This window comes from Harpia harpyja, chromosome 19, assembly GCF_026419915.1.
Source record: "Harpia harpyja isolate bHarHar1 chromosome 19, bHarHar1 primary haplotype, whole genome shotgun sequence".
Taxonomy (NCBI): Eukaryota; Metazoa; Chordata; class Aves; order Accipitriformes; family Accipitridae; genus Harpia; species Harpia harpyja.
The window spans coordinates 6,060,601-6,078,842 of record NC_068958.1 but is presented as its reverse complement, the minus strand read 5'-3'; the positions used below and the strand labels follow the sequence as shown (position 1 = coordinate 6,078,842).

At 45.0% G+C, this 18,242-nt stretch overlaps 1 protein-coding gene across 3 annotated transcripts in view; it reads left to right on the top strand.

The window, feature by feature from the left end:
• The window catches only part of ABL1 (ABL proto-oncogene 1, non-receptor tyrosine kinase), an 82,817-nt gene extending 67,239 nt beyond the window's left edge, over positions 1-15,578 (top strand). For all 3 annotated transcript variants that reach the window (XM_052814864.1, XM_052814865.1, XM_052814866.1), the window contains 7 exons: positions 3,003-3,087; positions 3,451-3,628; positions 5,808-5,992; positions 8,098-8,250; positions 8,823-8,912; positions 9,252-9,416; positions 11,831-15,578. In XM_052814864.1, the coding sequence (XP_052670824.1) occupies positions 3,003-3,087; positions 3,451-3,628; positions 5,808-5,992; positions 8,098-8,250; positions 8,823-8,912; positions 9,252-9,416; positions 11,831-13,530 (2,556 nt within the window). In that variant the 3' untranslated portion in view covers positions 13,531-15,578. The remainder of the gene's footprint in view (positions 1-3,002; positions 3,088-3,450; positions 3,629-5,807; positions 5,993-8,097; positions 8,251-8,822; positions 8,913-9,251; positions 9,417-11,830) is intronic.
• Positions 15,579-18,242: the final 2,664 nt, after the last annotated feature.

The following is an 18,242-nucleotide window of genomic DNA, read 5'->3' as shown; positions in this document are numbered from 1 at the left end:
CTTAATTTGGGGAAAGTACTTCTTCCTTACTCTCTGAGCAGCGGCTACCTCAGTATTTCTGGGTTGCTATGGTTGCAGAAAGTATTTTCATTTTGGCCTTCTTTGTACTCTGGAGATTCCTGTTGCTGCTCCCCAGCGGAGGAGAGTCCAAGTTCTTGCTTGCACAGGGAGCGAGTGACACCTAGTGTTATCCCTGCTCGGATCCAGTGCACTGGGGACCGCAGGGCTTACTCGGGAGCGTTGCAGTGCAGGTGGAGCTGGGATGTGACCAGGTTGAACAAAATGCCTGTTTATAGTGAAATGGAGAGACCAGTTCTTTCATGGAACGTTGTTTGCTGTAACATCTCCTTTCCTGCTTCTGGTTGCGGTGAGAGGATACCTGACGTCTTTAGCTTTCTCATTTTGCTCCAAACTGTAGTGGTTGCTTTCATTCTCTTCTCTCTAAAACTCGTCAACAAAGGCAAATTGCGTGTTATCCCATAAAATCCATTTGTGCATGAGGAGAAACCTTAATACAGACCATGGCTGTTTCAAATATATCAGGTAAATATTTAATGAAACATGACTAAAACTGGTTCATAATGTAGTATGGAGCAGCACGTTCCACTGGGGAATGTAAGAATAACCAAGAAGAGTTGAGAAAGACTTCCACCTGCAATTATGCACACTAAACCCATCCTTAAAAGCAAATTTATAATCCACCTTCCTTAAATCCATCAGTCTCCAGCCTGACAGGTGGGATTATAGCTTTCTTCAAAGTTTTGGGAAACATTTTAAAATCACATTTATATCCCAGTTCTACAGGGGAAAACAAGCCCTCCGCAGCTTCTGTGCAAATGTTCAAATGACTCACTTTATTTTCCTCTGAGAGAATGTTTTTCAAAACTTTATATGGCTCTTCTTGTTCCTTCCCCATCTACTCCAGATATCTCTATAAGAAAGATAAAGGGGAGGGAAAACTAAAAGAGGAAAATAGAATCGTTCCAGCTTCTTTTTGAATAGCAATGCTTACGAACACCCAGTTCAGTTTTCTATCAAGTGTCTAAACGTAGCTCATAGCTGGCACAAAACACTAGATCACGCAAGAAGGCAATGAAAGTAGCACACACTGTTCCTCAGATGCATTTAATTGGGAAGTGCTAGACAAGTGTTTTGGTGCTTAGATGTTTCCCATTAAAATATATCATTGAAAGCTCAGTGAGTTGCACAGGACACATCAGTATTTATAAGGGTCTGTTATCATAACACGACACGCTCTGAATTTGTGTTTTTACACCTGATGTTGTTGGAAAGGGGCATGAGGTGGGCACTGGCTGCAGTAACTGGGAGTGGAGCTTTGTGACCTGCGTAGCGCTGGACCAGATGCAGCCTGCTGTGACTGTGGCCAAAACTTGTTCCCCATGAGGGCCATTTAATGGCTGAACTGTTGTGAGCTGGTCATCTCAGCACATTTCTTACTGCACACCTCAAGCCTGCATCCTTTAGGATTGCCTCTTCTTTTTTTTTTTTCCCTTTCCTTTTTTTTTCTTTCTCTTCTTTTTTTGTCCCCCCCCGCCCCCCCGCCAGCCCCGAGCAGAGAAGTCTGTGTTTTAAATTAAGCAACGTGCAACCCTGGTGTCCCTTAATGCCATGGCATGGTCCTGTGCTCTGCTAGGAAAATATTGTATAGCCAGAACTGGTTTATTTCTTCCATGGTTTTGTACAGTGGAAGGTGGAAGCTGGTTAAGCTTGGTCCTTTGCATGGGATCAGGTTTTCAGAGAGATCATTGTTACAGTAGTTCTCTGTATGTGTCCTTCCTATTAATTTGGTCACTTAGAGGTAAGAGATTTAAAACAGTGGAACAGCTATGCAGAGGAGCAACCTTTCAGAGTTTGTATAGCATGCGTAAGATAAATACGTATTTAGGGTAATTTTGCAACCTGGATTGTTAACCCAGTTTCCTTTGCCAAAGAAAACAGTTTAAGGTTCTGCTCACAAGGACCTTTGGACTATTAGTTTTGACATAGTGTGTTCAGCAAATCACAGCTGCCAATCAAGCTAATTGGCAACGAATAGTAAATGATTGAATGAAACTTTTGGAAAAATGTTCTCATTGCTAACTGCAAAGCAGAGAGCTGGCTGGATCTTACAGCGGCAGCCCGCTGTTATCATTCTCACCAGCAGCAGTAAATCCTTTCCAATCCTTCCTTAAAACACTTCGTCCATGTAGCCTGTCAACATTAATCCATCAATGAAAAAAAATATGGATATAGAAAGAAACATTGCTTTAGGAATAGATCTGTATTTTTGCACCACTTTGAAATGACCTTCCGGCCATTTGGGGCATATTTGCTTCAGAAAATATGTCTTTTGAGCAAGATTGTATCCTCCTCGGTTTTGTGTTGTGCCAAGCAACTTTATGGTGTTCAACAAATAGGTAGTGACACGTCTGCCCAGAACGGTTACGTCATGGGTCAGGCTCTAAATGCCAGAAATGAAATCTGTGAAACCTCGGGCTTTCAATTATGGAGTGGTTGCCATCGGTCATGCCTCCCCGTCTGAAAGGGGGGATTTCTTGCTCCTACCCAGTGAAACTGGGGGCCTGCATTTCAGCAGCTTCTGAAGCATTTGATTGTGGCGTATCCTTCCTTTTATGTTCATTCTTGTTTCGTTTCTTTTCTGCACTTTATTTCATGTTATCTTTTTTTTCTGTTAGGAACAAGCACATTTTTCCTTTTCAACTCCTGAGTGGTCCTGTGAGAGGCCCTTCACAAAAGGGATATGGATTTTCTTGCCCCAAAAAGCTCTGTTAGAATAAGAATGATAAAAATATATATTTTTAAAATTCTACAAAATACCCAGTGTTCCTAACTCCTTGGCATTATGATGTGGCTACAGGGAAGAATTACCTTGAAAGAACTGTGGCTTATGTTGTCAGTTTGCAGTTCTTGTGTCCTCATACAAAAACATGTTCCTCCTTTGTGTGCACTGTCCTTGCCAAAGCTTTACCATTGTTCTGCAGGAGGATACCATGGAGGTGGAAGAGTTCTTGAAAGAAGCCGCAGTAATGAAGGAGATCAAGCATCCGAACTTGGTGCAATTATTAGGTAAGTGATAAATACCAAGCAGAGGGATTTGAACTAAACCCTTGTGCAGTGATATGGATGTTAAAGAGCAGATAAGCTGCTTACCATACCAAGGCTTTAAATACAGACACTTATTGTCTGGCAAAATTCACAATTTGTACCACTAATACATGATTTTTAATGATCTCGTCTCCCTAATATTGAAGTTGCCAGAGCCTGAAGCAGGAAATTAAAACCCTCTATTAACCAATTCCGAGCAGAACTCATTCTTCCTGTGAGCCCCATATTTCTACCTTCTAGAGGTATAAATTGCCCTAGAGGACAAAACCTGAAGATTCACTGATATTCTCAAACATTCATTGTAAACTTTATGTTGGTCCCAAGGGGTGTGCACACGGGAACCTCCTTTCTACATCATTACGGAGTTCATGACGTATGGGAATCTGTTGGATTATCTGCGTGAGTGTAACCGGCAGGAGGTGAATGCTGTGGTGCTACTGTACATGGCAACTCAGATCTCCTCAGCCATGGAGTACCTGGAGAAGAAAAACTTCATTCACAGGTAGGAGGGACAGTGAGCACCCCTGAATCTTGAGCACAAAACACCCCTTGATTTATTTTCCTGCCTTTCAGATTATTGACTTAGATGCAGTTGGTGTCCTATATTTAACACACTAGTGCATTGTATTCTGATACAGTACACTAACCTGCCTATAGGATGGTCTCCTAATTGTTTTTCTCTCAGTGTTTTTCTCTTACCTTTGAAGTAGATGCAGGTGAAAGACATAGCAGTACTTTTATATTTTGGGCAAGGGCCTTAAGTGTAAATGCTTCCCAAAGTAACGGGCTCTTGATAGACCAGATAAGCTACTGCTCTTCCTTTATTCTAACAGCCATTAAAAACTGCTGCAGTTGATGTTGCTGGGTGCGTGCAGGTGCTCACAGCAAAGCCACCCTCTTAGTGCCTGCTTATCCCATGTTCTTTCTTGTTTGTTTCACTTTTTTTTCCATCCTCTGTAGGGATTGTTTCCCACTATTGTCCAGATTGCATATTCACTTTAATAAGCATCTCCGCCGTCTTAAAAGTCTCAGAGACTCTGACCTTTAAGTGTGCTGCAATTATGGCTAGAGCTTTGCATTCTTCATCTGTAGAAATGGCCTCCTAGCAATATAATGACACATCCTGCACAAAGGTTTGAGAGTTGCTGAGCTTTATACAAGATGGACTCTGTGCCATAGCGTGACCTTTCCTGCCCAATTAACTGGAATATGAAATTAGCACATGTTTTTTCACAGAGACAAATACGAAGATCATGTGTAAAGTTCTAGGTGCTCCTCTAAGTCATGCATTGCCTTTGCTGCCTGAAAGGCCTGTTTAAATGCTTCTGTCAGTCAATAAAGTGAACAGTGATGCTGCAAATTAAAATTTCCAGCCTTTGATTTGCTCTGTTGAAAGTATTTCATCCTTTCAGCCTGTAGGAAGTGAACTTTAAAAGCTGCTTTGTATGAATCCCATTTGTCTGCTCTCCTGTTCATTTTATTTCCACTTATTTCTGATGACCCATTTATCTAAAATAAATAGTAGCGTTTTTCCTTATCAGCCACCCCCATACCCACCTACCCAATTATTTTAAGAGTGTTGTCACAGTTCACATCCATGGATTCAAATGCTGGGCTGTGACCTCATTTAATGAATCAGGAAGGAGGAGGAATTTGATTATGAAGAGGAGCTTTTATTTAGACACACATTGTAGTAATCAGCATTGATAAGAAGGTATATTCAAAAACACTGTGAAAATTTAATGGGCATCTAGTAAGACGTACTTTTTTTTTTTTTTTTTTTTAATTTATTCTGATTGAGCAGAACAAGCAAAAGAAACAGCAATGTCTGCCTCATATCTAAAGATCTCACCCGAGCTTTCTGGTAGAATCAATTTTTAGTTCAACGTGACATAATCTGGATAAGTGTTTTTAACAAAACCTAATATTAGGAGAAAGGTAATTCTGTGCTTTACATTTCTATACTCATGAAGCATTTCCAAGGGTGCTAACAGCAAGTACGAGCCAGGGAAGTGGCAAATGCAACATGCACATCTCTCACCTGCCAGGGAAGAGGCAGGTGAAAAAATGTGGAGGAAAACCTTAAATTGCTTATTGCCCACTCCTTTAAAAATGTAAATACTGATCGCAGAGGCTACAACAGGTTTGAAAAGGCCAAAACATGGTATGAAAAAGTTGTGTTGTAAAATGTGGTACGCTTGGGAGGAAGAAGAGCATAGGTGGGAGCTAAACCTGGTGCTTGAGCTAGGACTGGAAAAGGAGTTCTGGAGAGCGACTGGTGTTGGCTGGGGTGACCGAATTGCTAGAGAGGTGGGCAAGAAGTCAGGCATTGAGAGTTCGTGTGTTCAGTGCTCATCCGCAGCTATTGATAACTTGAGCACTGACATTTCTTTAAATTATTTTTATCCTGAGGGTGGCAGCTTTTATTGAAAGTGAGGGGGCTTCTTGAAGCTTTCACTTCAAATTAAAAAAAAAGTTTGGATGACAGTCTTACAAAGCTGGAATGGAAAATAACTTTCCCTCTTACATGTATGTGTATAACTACATAATTTCTGTGTAATACTCTGATCAAAATAATCATACACAGGCCCAGGTTTCTTCAGGAACAGCAGATTTCCTTGTTGTTGCTAGAAGTGAGACGGTAAAGACTACTCATTGCCTATTTTTGTTCTTGTTTTTAGGGACCTTGCTGCCAGAAACTGCCTTGTAGGGGAGAACCACTTGGTGAAGGTGGCAGACTTTGGCCTGAGCAGGCTAATGACAGGCGACACATACACTGCCCACGCCGGAGCAAAATTCCCTATCAAGTGGACTGCACCAGAAAGCCTGGCCTACAACAAGTTCTCCATTAAGTCTGATGTCTGGGGTAAGAATTTGCAATTACGAATTAATGCAGATTATAGTCGTCTTTTCCAGGGCTGTGAAATGAGGACATTGTGAAACATTTCAGGAGGGAGTGTATTCCCTGGTTTGAGCCATATTGTTCTATGAGCTTGTCAGAGTGCAGGAACTAATCTCTACTAAGTCAGTCTTTGAGTGGAGCACTGAGGATGCCGACCTGACTTTATACATTTGAATCGTTGCCAAATATGAAAATAAAGGTTACTGTAGTTTTTATAGAAATGTATGAAATGGGGCTGGAGGGCACCGATACTACTGTCTTGATAGAATTCTGGCACAGAACTATGAAGCGATATATTGTTATGTAGCCAGGACCTTTCTAACTATGTCAAGGAGGAAAGTGAGTATCTGGTTCATTGTATGTTAAAAGAAAAAAATTACATGTGTATCGGATAGCTCCAAGCTCATCTTTCTGCATTTTAAAAGAATAATCTTCGGAATGAGATGAGGAGAAACAGAGAGAAAATTTGATGACAAATGGTTATTGAAGAGCCTTGAAGTGCTGGTGATAAGAGTAGGCTTAGCTAAATGGAGCTACGTTCTATCAAATCTGACAGCAGAAAATCTCATTGTACTTTTTATCAGCCTTTCTTTGGGTTTTATATCTCTGCCATAGCTGTTGGTCAAATTCTCAAAAGTGCACAGAGACATGAGATAGAAGTTTGTGGGACGTGGTCCCAAAGGCACTTGGAAAATGTTATCCTGAGCATCTTCTGCATATAGAACAACAGATAGTAGTGAAGCAGTGATGAACCTTTCTGGAGTTTTGGGGAAAATGTGCAGAGAAAGGCTTTATTTTGAAGAAACTTTTAGGTAGCTGGCTGATGCAAAATGTTTTATCGATGGGGGAGGAAAACCCAAAACAGCCTCTCAAGGAGTTGATCGAGGTGTTTTTTCTGCTTTGGACTTACACGTGGCGGTGTTGGCTGCTGCCAGGTATCTGCCACAGTCCCAAGGATGCTGCTGTATCGCTGTGGTGGCTGCAGGACCCCTGTTGCGTTTAAATAGTAGAGTACTCAGGAAGGAAAGATCCAAAAGGAGTATTGGGTGTCTTTAATTAGGGTTAGCGTAACCTTGTGTAGTGAAAGTTGGGGCAGTGGACTTTGGGATCTGATTAGAACAAGCCAGCCATCCCTGGAGGCCACGGCTGCTGCTGGGCACGCCACAGTTTAGACGCTTTCACCTCACTGCCTCAAGACAGCAATCAAAGAAAATTGTGCACAGAAATGTCTAATGTAAATTGCCCTTGGTGGTGTTACCATGTAATGTGATGTGATTTCCTTACTTATGCAGAATTGTAATCGCTTTCTCTTCAGGTTAAGAACAGAATAGGGTGACTGAACTAATTACATGCAGGTTGTTGAACTGGTGTTGAGTTTATTCTGTGTGCCTGACTCCTGGGTTAGCTGCCTGACCCTGGTGCTGACCTGCATCCACACCGACTTCTGGGACTTGAATGCCTTGCCTATTTCAAGACCCTTTTTGTGCTCTCTCTTTTACTGTTCAGCTTTCCCTGTGACCAAAATCTCTCACCCTCACCCTGTCTTGTTGGTAGCACCTGCTGAAGCTTTCCTCTCACGGCTGCCTCCCAGGTTTCCCCTCTAGACCATGCTGCAGCTAAACAAGGGCACCCCAAAAAGCCCTGAGCTATTGAAATGTGCAAGTCCTCTAGGGAGAGGTTGCAGATGAGAGGAGCTGTCAAATTGAGGGAGAGACTGCAGTGCAGCAGTGAAATGGTTTCAGCTAATCCACTGTGAAGCCTCTTAATTGTGCCTTTAATAGGACTTGAAGGATCTCAAGGCGTTCAGGTTTGAGACAACTGATACATTGAAAATTAGTCTAATTCTACCCTGTCATATCGCAGGAGACTTGTCTGTGCTGACGAAGTGGCTTGTTACGCTTCTTTAACATTTAAGCTGCTGCTGAGCATGGGATCTGAGCCACCCAGAGCTGGTTTAAGTGTGCAGCACTGTTTAGTGACTACTCCCACTAAACATCCTCTCAAATTTAAGATGAAAACAAAGCTTATTGATTTTTTAATCTTTTTTTTTTTTTCTTTCTTCACTGCAGCCTTTGGCGTTCTGCTGTGGGAAATTGCAACCTATGGTATGTCCCCTTACCCTGGGATTGACCTGTCTCAAGTCTATGAGCTGTTGGAGAAAGACTACCGTATGGAGCGCCCGGAAGGCTGTCCTGAGAAAGTTTATGAGCTCATGAGAGCATGTAAGTGTTCCTCAGCCCTGCAAATGCTGCTTTTTAGCTCTGCAGAGGTGCAGTAAAATTGCCAGGATCTGGCCACATACAGCAAGGCATGAGAAACCCCCTGCCAGTTCCAGTGAAGGTGCAATGCTATGTAGAAGTGTTTTGCTTAAAACTGCTTTCCCCAGAGGACGAACATGTTATGTTCTTCTCTACTGGGAGCACATAGGCCTGGGGGAGAGATTTGTTGTTAGGCTCAATGTTTTCTTTGTCTCCTTTTTCCTCACAATTTAAAGAAAAGCTTGTGCTCTAAGGATGAAACAGGAGCTTCATTAGGCTTCTTAAGGGACCGACTGTTACTCTTCCACTGTGGCCTTTTGGTACGTGATTTACAGTGTGATACATTTTTTTTTTTCCAGCATTACTTTGGCTCAGCGGTGGTTGCAGATACCCAGCACCCTTCAGATGAGGTTTTCACGTCATTATTTTATCTCGCCCATTTTATAAAAAAGGAACTGCGATAGCTAGCTCCTCCTGGTGCAGTGTACTGAATGTCTAATGCTGGCAGGAAGTTTTGAGTGGTGTTGTTTTTTCAGGCTGGCAGTGGAGCCCTTCCGATAGACCCTCCTTTGCTGAGATCCATCAGGCCTTTGAAACGATGTTTCAGGAATCCAGCATATCGGATGGTAGGTCTGGGTCCCTCTCGGACCAGCAATTCCAGGGATGGGAAAAGGGCCAACTGCATCCTTAACACTGCACATTGCTCATACGCTGCTTTGCAGTGAAACTCAGTCCTAGGTTATACGGCCTGGTGTGAATGGCATAGAAAACAGAGAGGCGTTTACATGTGGGCTTTTTCTGTGTATGGGCACGCACCTGATTTTTAAAGGCCCAAATGGCTGAACAACCTCAAGGAAACTCTACCTTGTGTTGTTCGCTTTTCTTTTGTGCTATGAAGTCTGAACAGCACAATAGTTCTTATCTTCTGTTGATTGTAGTGATTGTTTTTCTTCTGTTCGTTGCAGAGGTGGAGAAGGAGTTGGGAAAGAAGGGCATGAGGAGCGTAGTGAGCAATTTCCTCCAGGCCCCAGAGTTACCAACGAAAACACGAACATCGAGGAGAGCTGCTGAAAGCAAAGATGCCAACGAGGGCTTGGAGACTGCACATGCTCGAGGCCAGGGGGAATGTGGTAGGTTTTAATTAAAGTCATTATTCCTTCAGGAAATACAGAGGAAAACAAAATGCATGTCCAGCTCCAGGTCTTCACCTAGGCAAAGCTGTGTCTCATAACAAGTGCCATCTTTCTGTACCAGTATTGTGTTTCTGGGTGACAGGCTGCTGAGTTTGCCTTCCTGGGTTCAGAACTCCTTTTATTATTTTTTTGCAAAGGTACGTTGTTAATCTTGGGACCAGATACACACAGCAGCTGGGAGTGTGAATCCTTAACTGACTGAGGGATTGGCATTTTACCTGCTGTTGCTTAGAGAAGCCCTAGGAGTTCTTTTAACTTAATGGCTGTTGCCTGCAGCTCCCTATAGACCAGAACCTGAGCACAGAGCTCTCTGATCATATCCACTTCCCACTCCCTGGTAGGAGCTATCAGTGGGATCTCCCCCTGCATCTGAGTGCTGGGTAATGTGCTGTGTTCAAGCCACTTTACACTACCACACTGCATAATTTAAAGCAGGAGGATTGCTCGGGTTTAGCAAGCCCCATAAGGGAGGTTTCTTCACTGTTCCATCCTACCAGATTTGTGCTTGGAGCGCTGAAGAGTATTACTCTTGGCAGGTACCAAATATAATTTCAGCAAGGGACAAAGAGGTATTTACAGAATCTTCCATGAAATTAAACTCTCTTTCAATCAGTTTCTTCAAGAACTTACCTTCCCTTCTGAGGTAATAAAAGCAGTGGTAAAACGCTGAATGTATACAGTAGATTTGTATCTAGCTAATTTGAAAAACATTAAGGTAAAACAAAATACAGTGGTTTTTTCCAGCTCCTGTTGAGGCTGCCTTCTCTGACCATTCATGTGACTGACCTTTTTTGTGTAATGTCACCTAGTAGTACATGTTTCAGTAGCAGATGTACATCTAGACAAAGAGGGGAAAAAAAGAGGGGATGTTAAATGTTTGAAAAAGGAAGTATCAGTGATTTAGAAAGGAATGTTATTTACTGTATATAGGAAATATAATTGCCTAGTATTACAAGCTTTGAAGTAAAATAACTTCATTTAAATACTTAAGGGCTTTGAGAGATTCAAGTGCAGCAGGAATAATATGATTTTAACATTATGCTGGGAACCATTTCACTCTTTATTGTGAAAGAAAATATTTCACATTAAAGTTTTATTGCAGTTTCCCCTTCAATTGTCAGTGTTTCCATAGCAAGTCCAGTGGCTGGAAGCTGATCCTCAGTGCAAGCTGCTAGTTTTCTCTGGATCCTCTGCAGCTCCACTGTGTCTAGACACAGTAAGGCCATGGCCTCCCAAAGTGCTGTGAGAGCTCTTCTGCTTGTCCAGGTCCCCATAAGTTTTTGTGTGGGAAAGTTTTAACTGCATGTGGTCCTGTGGAAGCGTGCTGTCTTCTCAAAGTACGCAACAATTTTTTCTTCAAATTCTCTCTCCTCAACGAAAATCCCTTCCTCAACCAAAATCCTACCCATAGCATGATGATCACCAATATGTGACTAAGAAGCATTCTCCTTTTCCCCTATGACTCTGCTTCATCTCCCTTCTTACTGCCTAGTGGAGCTGTAAATGTATATGCTGCCCTGAAGGCATTCCTCCTTTGAATTAGAATGCCATCTGAGTGCCTGGCCTGGGAATGAGATGCCCTGTCAGTCAAATATGGAGACCTTCAGGACTCTGGATAAATTTATTATAAACCACTACTCATTTTTAAATACCTCTTGTTAAGTGGAAAAAGGGTCACCCCATCATTTGCGTCTGGAGCAATGCTGCTGAAGGAGGCTGTTACTGCCACTTTCCTCCATTATTGTACAAAGCTGGCCATCTTTGTGGTGGTATGACAGTGTTTGACGCTGTCAAAGGGTGTCTTGATTTCTGCTTGTGAAAAAATTATTTCCATTCCCCACAAAGGATGACATCAGGAAAGGAGGTTAGGAGTATCGGAATCTTAAGTGAACAAGGAGACTGGGGATGGAGGTGGGTTAGAGAGATATCTTATTAATTCAGAGGGTCGGCTATTCAAAGACAGCAACAGCACAGGGACTAAAGCAAAGGCCTCTTAATATTTATCTTCTTCACGGTGTGAAGTTTAGACAAGTCTCCAGATGTGAGGGCGGGAATCTGAACATAAACATTTTGTGTTTGTATGTCGCTGTTTAAATCAGAAGCCTACAGGGAGGGTAATTTGGCAGCCGAGTTCTGTAGAGGCCGCCTCAGAAATGAATGTATGCAGGACTAGGGACCACGTTCAGTCTGGGCTTGAATGTGGCTGTATTTGCTTTACTTCTGGTCTGAAGTTGTGTCTCTTTACAAAACCTGCACCTTTTGGGGGTGCTGCAGTGGTTCGATTCTGGAAGAAAACCGATTATTCTGGCTCCTGAAGCAATGCTCAATAGACTCTTTTCTTTCCCTTGCAGACCCTCTGGATCATGAACCTGCTATTTCTCCCTTGCTCCCACGGAAGGAGAGGGTGGCCATGGAGAGTAGTTTGAATGAAGATGAGAGGCTGCTTCCGAAAGACAAAAAGCACAACCTCTTCAGTGCCCTTATCAAGAAGAAGAAGAAGACTGCCCCTACCCCTCCGAAACGGAGCAGTTCCTTCAGAGAGATGGACGGCCACTCGGACCGCAGGGTGGGTGGGGAGGAGGAGTGCAGGGATGCTGGCAATGGAGCTTTCATTGCACCCCCCACAGATGCAGCTGACCCCTCCAAATTTCAGAGCCCAAGCAACGGGGCTGGTGTCACCAATGGGGTTGTTGCTGGGAACTCTGGATTTTTATCGCCCCATTTACGGAAGAAGTCGAGCACGATGAGCAGCAGTCGAGGGGTGGCTGGTGAAGAGGAGAGTAGTTCCAACTCCAGCAAGCGTTTCTTAAGGTCCTGCTCAGCCTCATGTGTGCCCCACGGAGCAAAGGACACAGAATGGAAATCTGTGACTCTGCCTCGGGATTTGCAGTCCACGGGACGCCAGTTTGATTCCTCTACTTTTGGGGGACACAAAAGTGAAAAGCCAGCACTGCCTCGGAAGCGGGCAAACGAGGCCAAGACAGACATTTCTGTCAGGGGAACAGTGACCCCTCCTCCACGGCTGCTTAAGAAAAATGAAGAGACCACTGATGATGTGTTCAAAGATGCAGAGTCAAGCCCTGGCTCCAGCCCTCCCACTCTGACGCCAAAACTTGGCCGTAGGCAGCCTGCTGCCCCTCCTTCCTCCAGCGTGCTCCACAAGGACGATGGAGTCAAATCCAGTGCCTTAGGTACCACTGTGATAATGGACCAAGGTTCTGCTGCCAAACCCAACCCTGCTGGGTTCGTGGTTGCCAGCAAGGCTTCCTCTGAGGAGCCACGACTGAGGAGGCTCAAGCAGACCTCAGAGTCGGCAGGGAAGGACAAAGGGAAGTTATCGAAGCTGAAACCAGCACCTCCGCTTCCGCTTTCTTCATCGTCCATCAGCAAGCCTGGGAAGGTTTCTCACAGTCCCAGCCATGAAGCAGCAGCAGATGTGGTGTCTGGGCTGAAATCCAAACAGTTGACTCAGGTTGGAGAGGCTGCAAGCAGTGATGCTGTCAAGCCAAACCAGTCAGGGGAAGGTGTGAAAAAGCTGGGGATCCCCTCTGTACCAAAGCCACAGTCCTCTACAAAGCTGCTGATGAGCACGGCAGCCCCAGCTGCCTCCTCCTCATCTGTACCCTCTGCCCCAGCCGGGGACCAGCCATCATCTACAGCCTTCATCCCTCTTATATCCACTAGGGTCTCGCTGCGGAAGACCCGGCAGCCCCCAGAGAGGATTGCCAGTGGCACCATCACTAAAGGGGTGGTGTTGGAAAGCACTGAGGCTCTGCGGATCGCCATCAGCAAGAACTCTGAACAAATGGCAAGCCACAGCGCTGTCTTGGAGGCTGGCAAGAACCTCTACACGTTCTGCGTGAGCTATGTGGACTCCATTCAGCAGATGAGGAACAAATTTGCCTTTCGGGAGGCCATCAATAAGCTGGAGAATAACCTACGGGAGCTTCAGATCTGCCCGGCAACAGCTGGCAGTGGTCCTGCAGCCACCCAGGACTTTAGTAAACTTCTCAGTTCAGTGAAAGAAATCAGCGACATTGTTCAGAGGTAGCAGAAGCCAGGTTAAAAAAAATTTTAAAAAATAAATAAATCACAATGGGCCAAAGCCAGCTGTGGAGAGGGTAACATGTGGACTGACAAAGGACTGGGGCTTTCAGGTTAGGGCTGTGCAAAAGACAGACTGTGAATGGATGCCCCAGCTCCAAAGGGCAGGGCTGTGTTCAAGAGGCACTTTCCACCCTCTTAACTCAGATTCCCTGTGTTTCATATACTCGTAATCGTCTTATCTGTGGAGTTCTTGCCTTGTGGACTACAAGTCTAAATGCTGATGTCACACCATGCCTTTTTATTAATATTTTATTGTTCTGGACAGATGATTAAGACTGAAGCCAGACTGATGGACACTGAGATGCCATCCTCCTCAGGAGGACTTTCTACTGCATTTTCGTTCCCCCTCTCTGCCCTACTGTACACAAGGATGAGTGTTTGAATAGCAATGTACCCACTGCATTTCTTGGGAGAGTTGCAGCACATGTCCCTGGCCCGAGTCTGACATTTACCAGACATGAATGCGACAGATTTGGTGCTTGGGTGGGAAGGGGGGAAAATTGTTAATGTAAGGTTTTTTTAATGACAGAATGCTACAAGTGATGTTTGCCCGAATTATTGCTATGATTCCACCTGCTGCCCTTTGTTTCTGTGTTTTCAGTAATTTCTTAATGTTATTGAGCCCAAACGAATTGCTCGGGTTCAAAATATTGCAGACAGCACCCTCTAATGCAGCGGCACAGGAGCCTGTTTGCAGATCTCCCTTGGTAGCGAAAGAGGACTGGAGAAGGTCTGAGGAAGGATGTGCTGTCACACTCTCGTGATATCTAACATTAATCGGGCGGGCGTTTGGGGTGGAGGGTTGCGGAGGTCAGGGAGCAGCAGGCTGGTGCTGAGCAAGGCATCGCTCCCTGAAAGACAGGAGGGTTGCAGCGGGGGGAGATAGCTTAGGATAAGCTCAGAGTTACCACTGTGCCTCCAACAGTCGTTTCAGCTGAGCTTGCACATCGCAGATGGACGAGAACTGCTGTTTCTCTAGTTGAATTTCCAGGGGTTTGTTCTATGAGTGGAGATGGGACCTGGCTTCTGCCCTCCCGTAGAGACCTGTGCTTTGAGGGGCTGTGGTGCCTCCTTTCCGTGCCAGTGCTAACTCCCCATGAAGAGCTCAGATGCCAGTACTTTGGGGTTAAAACCGTCACTACCTTCATGCCAGTGTGGTTCCATCCAGCATCAAACAAGGATCTGTGAAGACTGCAGATGCTTCTCTTGGGTGCATCTCCTGAGGAAACTGCCACAAAATGCTGACAGCAGGACTCCTGGGCTTCCTTTCCAAGGTCCTGTGACCTTCCCAACTAATGCAACACAACTGGGAACTAACTGTGACTCGTGAAAATAGTGAAAGAACAAGGTTTAGGGCTATTAACGGTGCAATTTAACTCCTCTTAACAGTTCCAAACAAGAGAAAAAAGCATTTTCCATGTCCTGTTCCTCAGTAACTCGTGACCCCTCTTGTGTATCTTAAACACTAATTGCCTTCAATTGTATTTTATTCTGTTCTCTTTGGAACTGTTTGTTTTGTATATGATTTCTAGTAGTTCACTCGTGTGTGTTCACGCCACTTCTCGCCCTCACAAATGGCCATGACTTAACACATGACAAATGTTCAAAAGAAAATACACACTTCTGCCACGGGCTGCCTTTAAAAATGTAAGGAAAAAAAAAAAACAAACAACCAACCCTTGGACTGTCTCTTTCCTGGAGGTACTGTTTTTACTTTGATAACATATTGTGCCACTATATTATACATTTGTATCTCGTTATTACACACTTTTGTAGACTTGTCTTTTTTACAGTGTGTAAATAGCTCTGTCCTTCATCTCTGTGATACTTAAGGGGGTTGTTTCCCCTTTAATTTGGTCCAGTACAGATTGTTTCTGTACACGACTTTCAATTCTTCCTCCTCTCTTTCTCTATTTTTCATTTTTTTGATTTATTTTTTATTCCAGTCTCTCTTGCGTAGTATATTTAAAAATAAATCAATGTTGAGGAAAACCCGTGTTTGTCTGTTAGCAAGGCTTTTCAAACCCAGTTACCTCCCCTTAGACTCCATGTCCGAAAGGAGGGTTTCCCTGTTGGAGTGGTTCACCAGAGCCCTTCAGCACAGCGGTCTGGTCAGAGCCAGGCAGCAGCACCTTTCCGTGTCCTTTTGATCTGGCTCTGAAAAGTCAGGAGAGAAAAAAGATGCACAGAATAAAGACTCTGTCATCACCTCTTTTGAATCAAAGACTGCTGTTGTCTTCAGTGAGATTCAAATCAGAGATTTGACTTTTAAACTTTTCTTCCTTTTAATTGTTTGTATTGGGTAGTTCAGCTGCTGTTTTCCTCCTCCTCTGCTGTGAAATGACCTGTGAGTTTCTGTCCTCAGAGAGTTCTGGCTGCTCCCTCCCTCATTTCTGGTTGTCCATCCTTATCTTCTGTTTTCAGAGTACCTTCAGCCTTTCCAGGAAATCTTGAGGGAGGGACATATCCAGGTACTAAGCAGCCTCTAAAATGAGATACTGCCTTGATTACTGCAGATGCTGAAGACTAAAAAAGGATGAGAAGGAAACAAGGGCAGATGACCGTGAGTGGTGTGCCTGATGTCCCGCAGTTGCTCAGTGATGGTTTAGGGTCATAACCCAGCTCACCCTGTTTCTGATCCCCTCAACAAGTCCCTGGTGAAATCTGTCGGTCCTGGCGCGGGGAACTGCTCGCTGGTGGACCATGGGAACAAGGCTTGTCGGAAACCTTGTCTTGCCGTGACAGTGATTGCATTGGTCCGCTTCTAAATGAGCCTGAAGAAGATGAAAAGAGGAGCCGGAGGATGCTGTTGGCAAGTATAAGTGCAGTTAATGGTCTGCACTTGGCAAGGCTCGGGCTACTTTTCGGCAAAGTGGTGGTGTCCGGTGAACGCACACGCAGAGCTACAAGGGGTTCCTGGTTATTCTGTGGTGATGACCCTGGCAAAGATCAATGTCCAGGCTGCTCTTTGTATACAATCTCTAGCATGAAGACTTGAATACGGTGAATAGCTGTGGGGTGAGGGAAGATGGAGAAGCTTAACCTGCCCCTAAATACGATCAGTCCTGGTGATCTCCATCTCTCCTTGCTTAGGGACAAGTCCATGGTGTCGTGGGAAGGCAGAGGCCAGTTGACCTGGCTGGGGAAAGCCCTGGGATCTGCAGTGGTGGGAGTGAAAGAGAGGGGATTAAAGGCTAAATTTAGCCGAGTACAGTAGGAGTTGATTTAACAGATCAATGCATTTAACAGTTTGATTGCACCAATTTTCAAGGCTATTGAGCTTGAAAGTGAGAGTGCTCTGGGGGAAAAATAGCTGTGTTTGTGTTTTTGTTTTGGTTTTTGTGTCTTTGAAATTACAATGTTCACTCTTTTAAGTTTTCCTTTAATGTCATCCTGCCTTTTGTGGAGAAGTTGTTTGTCACAAGATGTGGTCAGTGTTTTACGCTCTTTCTCAAAAAAAAAAAAAAAGTTATTAAAGATAGGCTGGTGTGGCAGCCTGTCTTGTAGAGATGCTGCTGCACCAGCGGCACTCTCAGGTGTGCGGGAGCGTTGCCTGCCCCCAGGGTTGATCGGGAGCCAACTGACAGCCTCTTCCTTGTTTGATGTTAATCCTTTCACGATTGAAAAGAGAGGAAAATATACCTAAGCTCTGTGTCACCTCTGAAGAGACTGTTCGTGGCATCACACCTGCATCTAAAAGCGGGCTGGCAGCGGAGTGGGATGGGCTCGGGAGCTGCTCCTGGTCCGAGGGTGAGGCCTGGCCTGGGCAGGTTGCTGGGTGTGATGCTCCTGGATCAATCTGCTTCTCAGGTCAGTCCTGATGCCTTGACAGTGCTGTCGGTGCCCCTAAAGCTGTGGGGTTCAGGACAGCCCTGCAAGTCATTTGACTGTTTAGGCTGGGATCAAAACTGCCCTCCCTGGGAGTGGAGTGGTGCTCGGTGTTTTTTCAACAGTAGATCCAGCTCAGCAGAAAGTTTACCTGCAAACCAGGCTACGGTGAACTGTTTTCTCAGCAATTGCCCCCCTGTTGAAGGTTCTGTGTTTGCCCTAACATCCAGTCTGCTGATAAAGGTCCTACCTGTGCTCCCAAAGCCGCAGTGCTGAATGACCCAGTTATGATGCATTAGCCTCTTCACGAGTCCCTTGGACGTGATTAAATCGGCCTCTTTCTCTACAGAGGATCCACTTGGGTTTCTGAGATTTGCTGCTCCTGTTGTGTGTGTTTGTAGTGCTGCGGGTCTGCTCGGGACGGCAGAAAAATGAGGAGCAGCCTACGGGAATGGAGCAGATGAGTGGAGATGGGGCTGGGGCAAGGACGAGGCTTGTGCCCTGGTCAGGGAAGGATAATGGGGTGTTTTATAGAGGGTTCCAGCAGCGGCGAAGCTGGCAGCACGTGTCTGCATCGGTCCTTGCTGGCTGGGTCCGCTGGCCATGTGTAGAAGAATCCAATGCCTACTCGATGCCATCCCTTTGTGGGCTGTCCTGCATGGCAGGCGGTGGTGCCGGTGCTCCAGGCAAGTCATCCTGCCTTGTCTACATTCTGCTCTGCTGCCTGCACGGCCATGCCGCAATGAATCTGGCTCCTTATGGATCGGTGTGTGGGTTGGTTCCGAGCTCTCCGGCTCTCAAAGGTGTTGGGGGTCTGGGTGTCCCCCT